Source organism: Histoplasma capsulatum, genomic scaffold (genome assembly GCF_000149585.1).
Source record: "Histoplasma capsulatum NAm1 scaffold_4 genomic scaffold, whole genome shotgun sequence".
NCBI lineage: Eukaryota > Fungi > Ascomycota > Eurotiomycetes > Onygenales > Ajellomycetaceae > Histoplasma > Histoplasma mississippiense.
Window position 1 is genome coordinate 784,967 of NW_001813979.1, and position 16,287 is coordinate 801,253.

Below are 16,287 nucleotides of genomic sequence, written 5' to 3' on the forward strand. Positions count from 1 at the left end.
TGCCACGCTCGACAGATATACAACAATTCTTGAAAAGCCATCTTTCTGTCGCTTTCGCAAAGCATAACGCTAGCCATGCGTGCACCGGAAGGCGCCCGTGTGCCCTCTACACCTTTCTCAGTCACCTCCCCCAACATATATATACAATCCAGAAGCTCTGTTCAACTTATACCCATCTTCGAGACCCTCTTTTCAAAAAGGTCATCAAACTGAAAAAAAAAGCAATTTTCAAGCTGTGTAATACAAGTTCAGCTCCATTATCAGCTTCACCGGCGTTTAGAAGAAAGGGGGGAGGGGTTTGTTTGATGATCGAGAGCCCTCAGTTGAGAAAATGAAAAAAAAAAAATAAAATAAAATAGAATAGAATAGAATAAAACGCTGAGACTGGAAAAAACAAACACAGTTACTGAAGAATCGCCGAAAGGTTTAGCCGAATCTAATAACGTAAGTTATTCTAAGTAAGTATAGGTATATCTTGAGACGGATGATTCGATTCTACATTGCTTAAAAGAAGACTTTGTACTGTATATATATATACAGAATTATATCCTGAATGAGCAAATGAGCAGAGGCTGCAAAAAGTGAAAACACACGGGGGTTCGGCTGACTCTCGTCGTTATCGGCATCATTCTCTCTCTCTCCCTCTCTCTCTCTCTCTCTCCCCCCTCCCTCTTCATCTTCTCCTCCTAACCCATCGCACGGGTTGACTCGCATGTAAAAACACCGCCACTCACTCACGCCTCGCTTATCAGCGGCGGGAACAGCGTGCCCGTCGTTCCCTGCTTGAGATCCACCAGCGGTACCCCGTAGTCACCGTCCGCCCCGAGTCTGGCGGCGGCGAAGCTGCGCCTGCCCGCCTCCCGCGCGACCCCGAGCATGTCCAGCAGCTCGGCCGCTTTGTGCGGCATGAACGGCTGCAGCAGGATCCCCGCGATGCGGAGCGATTCTGCCGTGGTGTACAGCGCGCTGCTCAGGGCGGGGTTTTGGCGTTGCGTTTGGGGTTGTGTTTGAGAGTTCACGAGGGACCATGGCTGCATGTCGTGGAAGTATTTGTTTGTCTGCGTGGATGGAGAAAGAGTTGTTAACAGTTTTTGTTAGTACCGTTTTCCGTTTTGTACTGCGAGAAGATGCACGCAGGAAAAAAAAAAAAAAAAAAAAAAAAATACTAAGAAAATGGAAAGAAGTAGAATTGCTTTCCTCACCTGGTATATGATCTCCATGATGCTGTTCAGCGCCCTGCGCGGGTCGAGCTGCTCCATCTCCGCCTTGACTCGCCCCGGCATCGCCTCAAGAAGCCCATGGTGTTTGTCCCGCGCCAACCGGCCCTGCGCCGCCAGCACGACGCTGTCCCGCACGCTCCACTTCTTCCCCCGCAGCAGCCGGCTGGCCAGGTTCCCAATGCCCCACTGCAGGCCCTTCTTGTACCTCTCGACGATATACGAGTTCTCGTAGTCAGAGTCGGACGTTTGCGCGCCGTCGATCGTGAGGTAGAAGCGCATCGCGTCCACGCCGAACCGCTCCATGGCGAAGTGCGGGTTGACCACGTTGCCCGGGGACTTGGACATTTTTTCGTGGTTGATGGTCCAGTGCCCGTGTGCCAGGATCCGGCACGGGAGGGGGAGGCCCCCCCCCATCAGGAACGGGGGCCAGTATATGCAGTGGAATCTGTTTTTCCCGGGGAAAGGGGGGGGGGGGGGGGGGGAGGAGCCGATTAGCATCGATTAGCTCTGAAGTTATGTTTTTCTTGACGATTGGGCCTGAGTATTGACTGTGGCTTTCTTTCCATGAATCCGAGGTTCGCGAGGAATTCCACTCACCGGAGTATATCTTTCCCAACCACGTGCACATCCGCCGGCCATATCGACTGCGCGCCGGGCGGGAACGGATATCCCGCATACGTGATGTAGTTCACCAGTGCATCCAGCCAGACGTAGATGACCTGCGACTCGTCGTACGGCACAGGGATCCCCCACTTCAGCCTGCTGGCGGGTCTCGATATTGACAGGTCTTGCAATCCCGACGTGACGGCGCTGACAATGCCGTCCATGTAGTTCCTCGGCGTGATGAAGTTGGGGTTCTTCCTGAAATGCTCGAGCAGCGGCTCCTGGAAAGTAGAGAGCCGGAAATGGTAGTTCTCCTCTGACGCCCACTGCACTTCCTTCCCGGTCTCTATAGACGTCTGTGGAGGGGTAATAGAACGTCAGCCAGGAAATAGTAATAGTAATGGAAATAGATAGAGAAGGGTCAGGGGAACGCACAATGATTTTGCGTCCCGTGGACGGGTCTAGGGTCGGCTGGACGGCTGAGGGGGGGTAGAACGCCTCGTCGCTGACGGAATACCATCCTTCGTGCTTCGACGTGTAAATATAGCCCCGGTGGTTAAGCATGTCCTACCCAGATGTCAGTATCGCCATTCCATCCCGTTGAGATTTTAGATGCGACGGGCACGCCTCATACCCAAAAGTATCGCACCGCCTCCTTGTGCTCCGCGTCCGTCGTCCGTATAAAGTGATCGTAGCCCACATTCCCCTTCCTAGCAAGATTCTTCAAATCCAAATCCTGTGCGTCAGCCCGCCCCAATTGCCATGACAGTCCATCCATCCCACTTCTTCGAATCACACATACCTGGAACGTTTTGCAGTTCTGGTCGCATAGCGCTTGCGGCGTCATCCCAAGTGCCGCCGCGGCTTGTTGAATCTATTCACGCGAAATATAAAGGCGTTCGTTTGTTAATGAGCACCTGTCTCTCGAAATACAATACGCCATACACGTGCCTAACCCAGTCAATCGATCAATCGATCAATCAATCATACCTTCAAGCCATGCTCGTCCGTGCCCGTAAGGAGCTTCGCGTCCGTATTCCCAAGCAGAATCTGCCACCGTTTCAAAACATCCGCGAGTATCATGGTATACAGATGGCCTACATGGGGAGCTGTGCGCAATGGGGGGGAGGGGGGAAATCAGTTAGCATCTCTTCCAGAAACCCAGTTAGAAGTGAACAGATGAAGAAGAAGAGGGGAAATGGCCAATCTCACCGGCATTGACGTAGAATATCGGCGTGGTAACATAAAATGGCTTCTTGTCGGGCTCTCGCGACGGCGCCGTGCTGAGGCCGCGCGATTGCGATTGCGACTGTGATTGCGATTTCCGCAGAAGCGCGTTTCGACATGGCGAACATACCCAGATTCGCTCAGGGCTCCTGGCAAACCTCGCCGCTCTGGAAGCAGTGCGCAGCCCAGATTCAAGCATCGTTGTCAGAGCACCTTGTGAGCCAGGTTGCAGGATACCGCGACTTCGAAAGGTTGGGGAAAATATTTTGGCCTCCAAAGGGTTGGTTTTGATTGGTTGGTTGGTCCAAGCTTCGAGATGGAACAAAACAGCCTCGGCACGAAAAAAACAAAACAGGAAAAGAAACAAAAAATTCTTTATTGCCATTCCAAGTCAAGTCAACTTTGCTGTTCGTTGGCTACGGCTTGATCCTTGCTGGATGCCTCTGCCTACCAGAAGCTTGCAATATTTTTATTTACCTCCTGCTCTCCCGCCGATGCGTAAAATCAACTGACCGAACTCACACCCGCTTCGTCCACCATGGCGCAGGCGGCAGAGAATGCCATCAAGATATCCATCGAGGGTACGTCTCTCAAAATCCCCCTCTCCCCTCTCCAAAGACAAAGAATCAAAGAATCAAAGAATCAACGTAGCCCATCTTCCCGCATCTGACCCCCTCGAAAAAAATACAGCCGCCACAGCCTTCGTCCAATCTTTCTACCCCGCCCTGCAGTCCGCCCGAGACACCATCGCCTCCTTCTACGCCCCAACCCCAGTCCTCTCCAAACTCCTCTTCAACGGCAACATCGTCGCAGACGGCCCCTCCGTCCAGGAAATCTTCACGAACCAAATGCCCCCCACCCGCTACGACATCCAGTCCTACGATTGCCAGATCATCAATACGAATTACCCCGCGCTGCCTGCGTCGTCGTCGTTGTCGTCGGCATCATCCGCTGTAACTGCCGCTTCGGCAGCGAGGAACATGTCCATTCTGGTCCTTGTGAATGGGTCTGTGAGGTTTGAGGTGGAGGTGGAGCCTGGTGATTCGACGAATCGGAGGTTCAGTGAGACGTTTGTTCTTGTACCGAATGCCCAGGCTGCTGCTGCTGCTGCTGCTGCTGCTGCTGCTGGCGAGGCCCCGAAAGGGAGGGAACAGGAGAAACGTTGGTTGATACAGAGTCAGAATTTCAGGTTGGTTGGGTGAGTGTGGTTGTGTGGATGGGAGGAGAGGTGACTTAGTTTACGGATTTCGACGGGCTTATATACTTTACGAGCTGTGGCTGCGATAAGATCTGGGGCTATCTGATCTGCGAGACGGCTTTATGCAGTTTGCTGCGAAGGTAATACGAAAAGGGAATACAAGACGGGAACCACAGAAGGGGAAGAAGATACGATGGGAAATATCAAGGGGCAATTTTTCCACTGGAACTTGTTGTACCCCGACAACCTTGCTGCAACCGGAATATATAACATGGAACGACGACGTGGAATCCCAACGGGAGATCAATCAACAAAACAAAGCTATGTATATATACGGCTCAACCACCAACATTATCGCGTTGGATGTCTCAAATTCGCCTTCACGCGTTCGACCAGATCATCCCTTGACGCAGTCGAACTGGGCAGGAGACCGCGCTGTGCGAAGGAAAATTGGATAAGTTAGATGAGAAGCTTTACCAAAATACAAACTGCATCCAGGACTTATTTGGGGGGCAATGGAGAGCAGAAATGATAGCCGAAATTGGATCTGTGCATACCGACCTCAGCCACCGTCTCAGCTCCTCTGTCGTCCAGTCTTCCGGGTCTTTGGGGGATGGATTAGCAAAGGGCGATGATATAATTAAGTTATCCGGCATCAAAAAGAGAGAGAAAACACACTTCCTGTTGGGTCTGATTCGGCGGGAAACATATCGCCACCCCAGATGCTCCATACTGCTGCCGCTGTGACAATGCCGGCGAATCCTGCCAATACGGTCAGCCAAGCAGCCATGGGATGATTTATCTTGTTGTTTGCATTTACCAAGGAATAGATTCTATCGAGCATTAGAAATTAGCATGTGGAGTATAATTGTGTCTCATAGTATTTTTTGGGCACTAGTTAACTATACCTTTGAATTCAAAGCTTTATCTAATGGGGTGGGCATCTCGGCTGCTGTATTTCCTTATTTCCTTATATAGCATATATATTCATAAGGCACCAAAAGTATATCAGTTTAGCATTGTTATCACCACCCAACTACATACACTCATTCCCGCATGTATATGTAGTACTATTCAAAGGACAAATATTCCATTCTATCCCCCCAAACGGTGATGCCTGCTGTCCTTACCTAATCAGCGTATCTTCACATGCCAAGATCCATGCACGGACCATTTGCCCGATTAGGGTTAAAACAAGCCCTTATCAATCTACACCGCACAATCAGAGCAACAACAGAGGCCAGACTGGGTTGAAGAAGCTCTGAGAGACCGACTGCCATCGCACCTCCATCTCCCATATCCAACCTCACTCACCGATTCACGCCGCCCACCATGCCTAGCGAAGTCTCAGATATCAAGCAGTTCATCGAGATCTGCCGGCGGAAGGATGCTTCATGTCGGTCCCCCCCCTCCCTTAAGAAAAGACATTTTCAATCCCGCGCAGATTAAAGCTGGACCTTGTACAGTGTACATACAGTGACAGTGTCCCTTTCAACCTTTCAAAGAGTGAAAAAAAAATATGCGATGAGATGTGTTTGGAAATGGGAACCAATGATGCAACTTGTCATGTCCATTTGCTGACTCGGTGAATCTTTTCCTGCTTTGAATACATATATATAGCTGCCCGTATCAAGCGCAACCGCAAGACTTCCCAGATCAAGTTCAAGGTCCGGTGCCAACGATTCCTCTACACCCTCGTCCTAAAGGATTCCGACAAGGCAGACAAGCTCAAGCAGAGTCTACCGCCCTGTACGTCCCCGTTTCCCCTTTGCCGCTTTTCCTTGTTGATTTTTTTTTTTTTTTTTTTTTCCGGTTCCTCGCGGGGAGGTCTATGGGCAATGGAGTGTTGTGCATTTGATGGGAGGGTCATATTTCGAGAATGCCGGAACTAACATGTGTCCAAAATCGTGATATAGCTCTCAAAATCGCAGATGTCTCCAAGGGAAACAAGAAGTCCACCTAGACGGATGGTTTTTGGGTTTAATGAAACGGGAAGGGGGTGGTGTTTGGGGAGGGGTGTCTAAATAAAAATAATATTTAACCAAAAAAAAAAAAAAAAAAAGATGAAGAAAAAATGAATAACAAACATTTCGTCGGACATATGACCTGGTTTAACACTCAACTGGAAATAGATACACTACGATTGAACGTGTGAAGCTATAGCTCATTTTCTTTCATGCCAAAGGGACGCGGATTATCAAATGGAATGGAGAAAGCAACCGCCTTTTCCCGTGGATATTCAACAGGGCAAATATCAACTGGAGCAAGGGTGCCAGCATGCCTCTTACTTTCTTTATTCGTGTTGATATAATGGCAAAGCTCGTGTTGAAGCACTCCAGTCACTACTCAAGTACTCTCTTCTTGGGGACTTGATGTAGTCAATAGCTTCTAGGTTCTTTCGAATGAATGATAGACTCCAGAGCTCGATAGCTTTGGCAATAGTCTTTTTGTCCTTTCCATATACCTCTTAATTTTGATTTCCTTTACTTCCTCTGTTTATGAATTCGTGGACCACAATATCACAGGAGAACCCTCACGAAACTAACCCCTAATTGCTTCATCCCCGTTCGTAGCCCACCTCCATATACTCCTCCACCCCACACCTTCTCAACAACTGCTCCCCCTCATCTCTACCCAATCCTTCCCTCCTTAACTCCACCTCCCCAAACACATTCGGCTCATCTGACACCTTCGTAAACCCCAAACTCAGAAACAACCCCAGACTGCGCGCATTACCTGCGCCAATCTTAGCAGATAGATATGCTAGTTTCCCCTCTCCCACTACCACTTTTCCTAGTTTTGTCTCGTCCCGTCTCCCATTATCGTTAGCAGCAGCGACCCCAGCAGCAGACGATAACGAAGAAACAAACCCCTTCATAATTTCCACCTCATGGTCCGCAATATACTTCAAGAAACATACCAGTCCAGCCCTCCCATACCCCTTACCCTGCTTCACTTTCTCTGCTATCATAAGTTCTATTTCACCGACGACTCTTGCGCTGCTACCTGCAGCAGCAGCAGGGAGATGGCCATTACCACCTCCTTCATCGTCCGCATCTAGTCTCAGAAACAAATTCACGTCTCCCAGCATTGATGCTGAGGCATCGATACATGGATCAGTCAGCGGTGCCGTAGCTCGCACCTCTGCGGGTTGGCTGGCGTTTACATCCTCTGCAGCTGCAGCAACACGAGCCACAGCCCCAGCTGGTAACGAAGATGGTGAAGAAGAAGAAAAAGAAGAAGATGATGATGATGATTGTAGCGTTTGACGAAGCGGCAAACAGATTATAAACGTTAATTTATCCGCATCGGTGCGCCAGCTGGTTTGCATGGCGTATTCCTCCTCAAGGCTTAATGGTTCGGAAGCGGTGGCTTGTTGGATCTCCTATGTGTTTGATATTTATCATTTGTTATCATCATCATCATCGTCATCATTACTATCATTATTATTTTTTCGCTAATGATAATTACAATATGTAAATATATATAGACCTACGGGGTCTTTCATCCACTCATGGTACTGCGGCACATGGTGCTTGCAGTATGGGACGAGCAGGACACGGGAGGACGAGAGGGCTGTTAAGTTTGTGTCAGTCAGCTCATACCCAGATCTGGATTTGTGTAGCTATATTTTTTGTGGGATGGGTATAAAAATAAATAATGATTGCAGGATGGAACTGATATGATATTTTCGTCAACATCGACACGAACAATGATATAATAAGGAATTAATAATTAATATGTTGCATGTCTGAGTTGGCCTGAGCGAGCTCAGTTTGTTGGCGGCAAAGCATGGTACTTATTTTATCCATGGAAGTATTGTGTTGCATTCATTACATACCGGTCTTTTCGTTGATGAGCATAGTTCAATTTGCCAATTCGTTACGGAATAGATCAAGGCTCTTTTCAAGCTCGAAGTGTCCTTGTGTGATATGTACGGTATGTGTTGTGGCTCATGAGGGTGAAAACGGAAAACGGAGAATGAAGCGGGATGGGGTAATGGCTAAGAATGATTTTTATATAACTAATTCTAATATGATGGCGGGGAAATGAGTTTGGGTTTGAACATGAATTTGTAATACTAGTACATAAAGGAGGGATTTATTGCTTTCTTCTCTCCCGTTCCTCTGTGCAGAGTGATATCTAGAACATGAACAAAAAGCGGGAAGAGTGCGTTATTCAAGATGGTGGTTAACTTGGGAGCTTACCAGGATAGGAAATTAGGGTCTCCATCTGAGAGTAATTTTGGTGTATCAGTGTGGAAGTGCAAGTCATCGCAAATTAGAATAACATGATAAAATGATTTTCTGATCACCGAGAGAGGAAGTTCTAATGTGCTTCGCTGTATCTATTTGTTTATGGCGATTATGTCGTTCTGCAATCATAATGAAGCTACTATGCCGACATCTCAATGGTTTCTTTAGGCATGGAGGCAGCAATATACCCCCCTTCCAACAGCTAGCCGTGATACATAAGACGTGCGTGAATAATTCCCAACAAATTATTACTCATGGACTATAAGAAAAAAGAAGTGTACGCCCTACTCCATTTTCATCTCGCTATCGCCATTCACCTCAAGGTTCTCCTTCTCAAAGGTACCAAACTTCACAACTTCCACTTCCAACGTTTCCGCATCAACGAGCACGATCTCGCCCGTCTGGCTGAACTTCGGAAGCGCTATTACGCGCACGCGGGTGCCTTGCTCCTCGCCATTATCTTCCGAAGATAAGATAGTGGAAGCTTCGACAATTCCCGTTCGGAAACTTGGTTGGTTCCCCGCAAAGAAAACGTGCGGACAGGATTGGAGAGTGAATGGGTCGTGAGTTTGATAAGGGTAGCACCCTGAACAAAGAAAAAGAAGGTTAATGGGGGCATCTCGTAGGGGATACAAAGCAAAACGTCGAGGATAACGGGGGCCGGAGAGAAAGAGAACAAAACATCAAGAAAAAAAAAAAAAAAAAAAAAAAAAATCTTACATAACGTATCCGGAGCAGTGGGCACAGCACACCGCCATCTTAGCATTGCTTCCATTAGTCGTAATCGCGCTTCACCGTCCTTGTCACTTTCACTGCCCTGAAGGGTATCCCCTTCCACTTCCAAATCTATGTAGCGAAGCACATCGTCAACATTCTGACCACTGCAGCCCCAAAACCGCCAGCCTTCCACATCGCCTTCCCAGGGATTCGTCACGTTATCTAGCCAACCCGGTTCAGCGGCGGGCTCAGCCGCTCCCGGGAGCGCTGCAGAGCAATAGGCTTTTGAACGCGGAAACATGGCCCTGTGGATTTCCTGCTGGGGCAATGAGAAATTCGCAGGATCGGTTTCGCCGGGCATGAGGGTTATGGGAATACTAGGGAGGATCTCGGCAAGGAATGTATCGAAATGATTGATGGGCGAAGCGTTGTAAGCTGTGGCATCGTAGCCATACTTTTTAGGAGCGTGGCGCTTTTTCGCCAGCGCGGGATCAGCATTCTCGGCTTCAGGTTGAGAGATGATCATGCTGCTTCCGAGGGAATTTCCGGCAATTATGAGGCGGGTGATCTGGGATGAAGATGGGGGGGTATTGTTGTTGTGTGTTTGAGTGGGAAACTCGTTATATCCGAGAAGGTACTCCGTTAAGAGGGATAGGGCGACTGTATCTCCAGACGTGCCGGTGATGTTAAGACCGCTGACTAGGGCTATCTTTTTTCTTCTTCTTTCAATGCTGTCACTGCTTGCTTCGAGGGAGCTGTGCTTCCGCTTCGCAGACTCTTGAGGAGCAGATGACCTCTCCCAGCGCTCGGGTTGAGGTGGTAGATCAGGTACCTTAATATCGATCACCTCAAAATCGCCATTGGCGTTCTCCGTGCCGAGGACCGCAACTATTGCCCCTGTGACGAGAAGAGACGATTGAAGTAAAGTTCCGGTCAGCTGCAAACGGCCAGACTCATCTTCTAGCATTGTCTTTGTCAATGCTTGATTTGAAGGGTCAACATATGTTCTTCGAACGGGCGGAGCGGCAGTCCAATGCTGATGATATCGTTAGATTGAATGAATGCGGGAGGCATACGAATGATAAAATAAATAAATAAATAAATAAATACGAGGTTCCAAATATCGACTGGCTTACTTCTTTTGAGATGTCGTCTAAAATGTTAGGTTTCAGTGGAAGATCCATGTAGATCGTGCCAGCGACCCAACACAATTCGCCTTGCCGTACGTCAAGTACTCTGTCTACTCGCTTTGCATACTCTCCCGCAATCTGTCGTAAGAAGCCAACTTAGTACACTGAAATAAAACGGTGGGAAACACTCCAAGTTCGTAACCCATGATAACGTACTTGAGGTATTCAATTCCACCCGAACAAAAGGCCAAAGTCCCGAATAGATGAAGAAAATAACATTTACATACATTAAACCCTTCCCACGCCGCGACTGCGATTTCAGCAACGGTAGGCTTCAATCTTGCCAACCGCAAAAAATAAATATCAGCATACTGCTGCTGATAGTGCCTCATTTCCCCCCTTGGCAAGACGAAGGTAGAAAGCGGTGAGTATGCTGAGGGCTGCCGATACACCGGCGCAAACTCCTCATCATCACTGGCACGGATCAAGTGTCAGCTTGTAAACCATTTAACAGTATCTACCACCTCCGGCATGCTACGCAATGGGAAGGAGGGGATTTCTATGTTGGAAGGGATGCCGCATACCCTGGCGGGCGGAGGAATTGCTCCGCGGGATCGTCCAAGGCCATCTTTGTCAATCTGCGAGAAGACCTCTTGGGCTATGGACGAGTGGCCAAGAGAGGAAGTGTGCACATTATTTTCTCACCAACGGAACTTCAAGATCTGCCGTCCGTAATCATGCAGATTCGGCATCGCCCAAGACGAAAAAAAGCGACGCGACGACTTACCATCAACGCGTTTTTGCGAACGAGCTAGCACGTGAGAGAGGGCAATGCGACATGTGACTTATCCGATAAGCGCGATGCTCTCGGGAATTGGCGGCAAATCCACCAATAAAATCTATAGTCCATGGACAGCGGCACACCCGTTAAGCAGCCATTTGGAGTTCGCAACATTCTGTGTCTGCAACTACGCAATGTATGCCATGCTAGATGATGGGGAGGTTGATCCGGCTATGATCCCAATTCTACTTCCCGCCAGGGTTAATAATAATACTATTACGGACTACTGGTAATTATGGCGTGACAAATTGCTACAAGCAGACGAGCAGGAGAGAATCCAACCCTCGCTTTCATTATTCTAGCAAGACGCAGCACGCCATGGACGCGATATTATATTGTTTTTGGTGCTAGTATTTACGCTGCGTTGAGGGAGAAATTTATTTTTAGTGCTTAGCCGATCCAGACTCCTTTGCCGAGATTCCATCGGATTTGCGAGTGGACAACTAACTAAACTTAGCACGACAGCATTCATCGGGCACCACGTAAGCCGTCCCACCCCTTTGGAACTGGAATTATTCATTATATCCAGAATCACACAGAATGGAGGGACTTGGGCCACCACCTCTAGCGTGACCAGGTTCGTCTGGGAGGGACAATCCTCAATAAATAATGGAATATGCCCAGCCTGACGAGTAGCCGGCAGCTGTTCCTCTGCTCTGTTCGCCTGTCGAGGTCCGGCAATCGGTAGTTACATGGAGATGCCGCTGGGCCGCCTTCCTGAGCCGCGCAATCCTGGCCCCGGCCCCGGCCAACCACGATAAACGCCGCTGCCGTAGCGGTTTAGCTGTCCACAACACGTTGACAACCAAGATGTGACAGCTAGAACAATGCAATGGCATGGCAATCTCTTTGACAAGCATTTCCACACCTTTTCGCGCTGAGCGATACCATCTTCTGGAGAATGGAAACTACTTGCGGTGTGCTGTTCAATCCGTACTGACTGTGCTCCTGATACACGGTATGCGATCCATGCTGATAATGTGATCCCTGCCGACCGTCTGATGTATCTCTGAAACAGCTTCTATGGTTGACCCATCCTGCTTCTTCTCCCCGGCCATAAAGTAGGATATATATCAGTTATCCTTCAGCCTTTCAAAATGAAGATCCTCTCCTCCACCCATGGCAGCGCTAGAATACTGGTAGTCATCAACCTGTCACTCTTCACCATCTGTCTCTTCAACCTCCTCACCCTCACCACAGCTCTACCGACCGGACAACAACAATTTGACTCAATAAGCACCATTGGACGTCCAAAGGGCCACGAGAAACGGAGTCTACCTGGTTTGCTGGTGACGGCTCCTGAAGGGGCAGTTGGAGAGCACCCCTCACCGGCTTCCGGGGGTGAAGGACACAATACGGCGCCAAAGAAGACACCCATCTATTTCGCCTTGCTAGCCATCTCTGCGCTTGTGTGTGTCGTCATTGTACTGTTTGAGAGGTTGTGATTCTTCTTTTCGTTAACTCTTTTTACTCTACCGTGTTTCTTTGTTTCATCGCTGCTTTCCAGTCTTTGTCATCAGTTTTCCCCTGTTTTGTTTTTTTTTTTTTTTTTTTAATTTTTTTATCTCTTATGCCTTATGCATTAACATGGCGAATCAGTGTTGGCGTCAAAGGCAATGACGTCTCTATGAAATAGGATATGTAGTATGCAGGCTTGCTCTCTGGTCAAGTTGTGGATATGCCAGGGGTACAGTGGAGGTGATCTCTAGCATTGAGCCGTCATGAGCTTCTCGTTAGCAACCAACTCTTCCAGTGCGACAGGTCGTCGAAAAGAAACAAAACAAAGAGGCGCTTTTGTCGCGGCCGCTTTGGCCCATGTATCGGGGGATCAAAGGGAGCCCACGTTCCAAACAATTGGGAGTAGTGTGGGCCATCCTTTCTAGAATCTCGTTATCGATTACTAGGTTAATCTGTTTTATAAATGAAATTTTGGTTTGGGTGACATTTCATGTCGCCATTGACCAAGGGACAAACAACAACAACAGTAGTCTGAAGTCTATACCAGCAACAGATCCAAGACGGAAAGCAAGGTTTCACGTACACAATGAATTATGATCCATCATCCAGGACCGTTGGTGGAAGAAAGTTGACCAGTCCCTGATCGTCAACCAGCAGAATTTAGTTTCAAGGCAGTTGAAGCTAATTGAAGTTTCAACATTTTCAACCTCCAACACCACACCCCCCAAGAGCCTACAATTTGGTAAAGGATGTTGTTGATAATATCCCCGGATTTGATGCAGCGGAGGAGAGACATTTTCCGTCAACTCACTTAACCTCATCTATTGCTGCCGAAAGAGCAGATAGCGTATCATCAAGTGCAGTAAGCTGCAACTAAAACCACTCGAGCTATTGTTTGTCTAGCCAGCAAGACGAAATACGAAATATTCATTGAATGGATTGAATAACATGGCCAACTCGCCATACTCCTTTGAAAAATGGCGCCAACACGTCGCAACAGACCCGTTGGAGGGACACGAGGTATCCTCCCTCAACTACTCGGCAAGCGCAGATTCAGCGGAGCCATCCTTCTGCACAGGAACAGGGTTGAGTATCCTGAGCGACTACATCTGTCCAGATATTGAGACAGCGGAGCGGGAGGTCGTCTTCGTGACCTGTTTCTGGGCTACCATGTCGAAATCTCGACTACGACTATGCGACGCCCTCCGTGCCCTGTCCGAAAAGGTCGTTCAGAAACGAGCAGACGCCCCCACGCACACTACTGCCATTGAAAACATCAAAGTCTACATCTGTCTTTCGTCCGTCTCTCTTTTGCAGAAACTACGACACATCAAATCAACAGATGGATACGTCTACGACCCGACGGAGTGGAACAAGAAGCTCAAGCTTCCCGCCCCGGATGAAATCCCCGGACTAGATTTAACCGTCAAATCCATCTTCATTCGGCCGTTCTCCGTCATGCATCCGAAATTCGTCATTGTCGATCGTAAATTCGTCTGGGTACCTAGCTGCAACGTCAGTTGGGAGTCATGGTACGAAGGCGCTTTTCGCCTGAAGGGCAGCATCGTTGAGAAATTCCATAAATTCTGGGCTGAGGTCTGGAACCCCGAGATGCTGCGGATACATGGAGTGGTCGGAGATGTAGCATTTCCAGCTACGGCTGATGTGAATCTCCCACCACTCAAGGACCCATCAACGAAACTCCCAGGTCGACTCTTCAAATCGTTCGCCAACATCCCCGCGGACCGGGAGATACAGACGCTTTTCCTACCGTCATCGCACCATCAAAACCCGGCTTTCCGGCCATGTATGTGCCGCGCGCCAAGGCCAGAGCCACGCACGCCGCTGAATGCGTTCACCAAGTTCCTGCTTGCGAATGCGGAACGCGACATATACATCACCACTCCAAACATGACCGCGAACCCTGTGATCCAGGGGTTGGTGAGAGCGCTGGAATGGGGCATCAATGTCACTATTATTACGAACACGAACCTAATGGTGACGGAGCAGCTAGCCACGTCAGGGACGACCACAGGGTGCTGCATAAAATCACTGGGCAAGCTCCATAAACGCGTGTTGGGTGCATGGGCGGCAAAGGCAACAGACGGCGGGGAAGAAAGCCCGGATGTGAAGAAGCCGGGGAAACTGTCCATTAGGGAGTGGAGGGCCGCGAGGAAGGGCCGGGATATTAGCGGCGAAACCGCATTTGCCAAATCGCATTTGAAGCTCACGATTGTCGATGAGAAGGTGGTTCTCTTTGGCAGTGGAAATATGGATCGTGCCAGCTGGTTTACGAGCCAGGAGGTTGGGGTTGCGCTATACTCGGCAGAAGTGGCGAAGGAGATTCTCCACGGGGTGCTGCTTCAAGATATTGAGAAATATACTAGAACTGTTTACGAGTCATGAGAGGCTTGAGCTCGAAAGGGATTGAACTTTGTTTTAGTTTTTATGGAATTTTTGTGCTCATTTCAGTGGCGCTCCTCCCTGTTGGGATTCGGCTTGTTTTTTGATTGCGGGACAAGGTAAAGTCATGTTTAATATGTAATTAGAATTGTTGAATTGCCGTGAATTTTGCTGGTTTCCGGCTTCCGAATTTTCTCCTACCCGTTCCCCCCTTTTCAAAAAATATTTAGTTCTAGTATCTCTGTTTTATTCTATCCACGATGTTCTTGTTCCATTAGAAGCAATCTCCTAAGGTGAAATTCAAAACACAAACCAACATAAGAGAATTGGTTCTGTGGACTTGCAAAACAAACAGAATTTGAGATATCGGCTTTCAAAACAGCACACACCATACGCCTACTCCCCCAAAAACTTCAATCTCGCGGACCATTCTTCCTACATTGTGACGACGTCGCTTATAGAAATCGGCGGAGGGTCGTAGTTCAGATGATTTCCGCTGCCCTCATTTATTCCCTACGTCGAAATGAACGAGTGTTTTCGCTTTTCGAGATTATCCATACTACATTTGAAGAATTGAAGCGGCGGTTTTTCCTTTGGGCGGATGCTCCCACTAGTTGAGATCCAACAATGCCTTCAAGCCTTTTTACTCCTTGAAAATGTTAGTTAGGGATAGCTACAACTTTGCAGCCTCTTTCCCCTCCAATTTTCTCTCTCTTTGTTCAGGCTAAAACCAGGACATGCTTCATATGGAGCCAGATGGGAATCGAAGCTAACGAACTTAGCCTCGGTGCAAAAATAGCTTTAAATCCCAGGTGAACGTCGAACCGCGGTCCAACAACTCCTCAATACTGTGGGGAAGCCCCAAGTGATTGGGGAGGAGAAGAGTCAAAACACCTGGGCAAAGGAGAGACAGATAAAGAAAACATAAGAAGAACAGCGATGTCCAACGTTGCATTTGCTATTTCATTAATCTGAGAATAAAATCCCTTGGTATCTCGGAATCGGGGAGAAAGTCAGCAGCTATGTATAGCCATTAAAAGCTCCGCCTCAGAGTGCTCTTCATTTTATATTCCCATTAATTTCCCGATTGATAAAAACTACGAGCTCCCACGTACAGCCGAGCCCTCCAAATAATAGATATATACCCCTTTCCACCTTCTTCATTCCTAAAGCTTGACAACCAACCCCCCGCCCACCCCCCCCTCTGTAAGAAAATGTCTTCTTTCACCAAATA

At 48.4% G+C, this 16,287-nt stretch overlaps 8 protein-coding genes across 8 annotated transcripts in view; 4 read left to right on the top strand and 4 right to left on the bottom strand.

Annotated features, from left to right (window-relative positions):
• Positions 1-734: 734 nt before the first annotated feature.
• Positions 735-1,499, bottom strand: HCAG_04243 (conserved hypothetical protein; the record flags this gene model as incomplete). Its single annotated transcript, XM_001540353.1, has 2 exons — positions 735-1,058; positions 1,203-1,499. The coding sequence occupies 2 exons, from the start codon at positions 1,497-1,499 to the stop codon at positions 735-737; spliced, it is 621 nt and encodes a 206-aa protein (XP_001540403.1).
• Positions 1,500-1,813: 314 nt separating this feature from the next.
• On the bottom strand, positions 1,814-3,249 carry HCAG_04244 (hypothetical protein; the record flags this gene model as incomplete). Its single annotated transcript, XM_001540354.1, has 6 exons — positions 1,814-2,179; positions 2,259-2,390; positions 2,473-2,544; positions 2,626-2,697; positions 2,814-2,932; positions 3,036-3,249. 6 exons carry the CDS (start codon positions 3,247-3,249, stop codon positions 1,814-1,816), a joined length of 975 nt encoding a protein of 324 aa, XP_001540404.1.
• Positions 3,250-3,588: 339 nt separating this feature from the next.
• HCAG_04245 (conserved hypothetical protein) lies at positions 3,589-4,252 on the top strand (the record flags this gene model as incomplete). The annotated part of the gene is made up of 2 exons (XM_001540355.1): positions 3,589-3,631; positions 3,750-4,252. 2 exons carry the CDS (start codon positions 3,589-3,591, stop codon positions 4,250-4,252), a joined length of 546 nt encoding a protein of 181 aa, XP_001540405.1.
• A 1,328-nt stretch (positions 4,253-5,580) lies between these two features.
• HCAG_04246 (60S ribosomal protein L38) lies at positions 5,581-6,211 on the top strand (the record flags this gene model as incomplete). Its single annotated transcript, XM_001540356.1, has 3 exons — positions 5,581-5,644; positions 5,869-5,997; positions 6,165-6,211. 3 exons carry the CDS (start codon positions 5,581-5,583, stop codon positions 6,209-6,211), a joined length of 240 nt encoding a protein of 79 aa, XP_001540406.1.
• A 594-nt stretch (positions 6,212-6,805) lies between these two features.
• On the bottom strand, positions 6,806-8,111 carry HCAG_04247 (conserved hypothetical protein; the record flags this gene model as incomplete). The annotated part of the gene is made up of 3 exons (XM_001540357.1): positions 6,806-7,633; positions 7,745-7,824; positions 8,090-8,111. The coding sequence occupies 3 exons, from the start codon at positions 8,109-8,111 to the stop codon at positions 6,806-6,808; spliced, it is 930 nt and encodes a 309-aa protein (XP_001540407.1).
• A 677-nt stretch (positions 8,112-8,788) lies between these two features.
• On the bottom strand, positions 8,789-10,979 carry HCAG_04248 (conserved hypothetical protein; the record flags this gene model as incomplete). The annotated part of the gene is made up of 5 exons (XM_001540358.1): positions 8,789-9,090; positions 9,225-10,257; positions 10,358-10,489; positions 10,639-10,825; positions 10,936-10,979. The coding sequence occupies 5 exons, from the start codon at positions 10,977-10,979 to the stop codon at positions 8,789-8,791; spliced, it is 1,698 nt and encodes a 565-aa protein (XP_001540408.1).
• Positions 10,980-13,598: 2,619 nt separating this feature from the next.
• Positions 13,599-15,056, top strand: HCAG_04249 (predicted protein; the record flags this gene model as incomplete). The annotated part of the gene is made up of 1 exon (XM_001540359.1): positions 13,599-15,056. One exon carries the CDS (start codon positions 13,599-13,601, stop codon positions 15,054-15,056), a length of 1,458 nt encoding a protein of 485 aa, XP_001540409.1.
• A 483-nt stretch (positions 15,057-15,539) lies between these two features.
• HCAG_04250 (conserved hypothetical protein) overlaps positions 15,540-16,287 on the top strand; it is a gene marked incomplete at both ends in the record, with an annotated part of 1,878 nt that continues 1,130 nt past the window's right edge. The window contains 2 exons of the mRNA XM_001540360.1: positions 15,540-15,666; positions 15,866-15,937. Coding sequence (XP_001540410.1) covers positions 15,540-15,666; positions 15,866-15,937 — 199 coding nt within the window. The remainder of the gene's footprint in view (positions 15,667-15,865; positions 15,938-16,287) is intronic.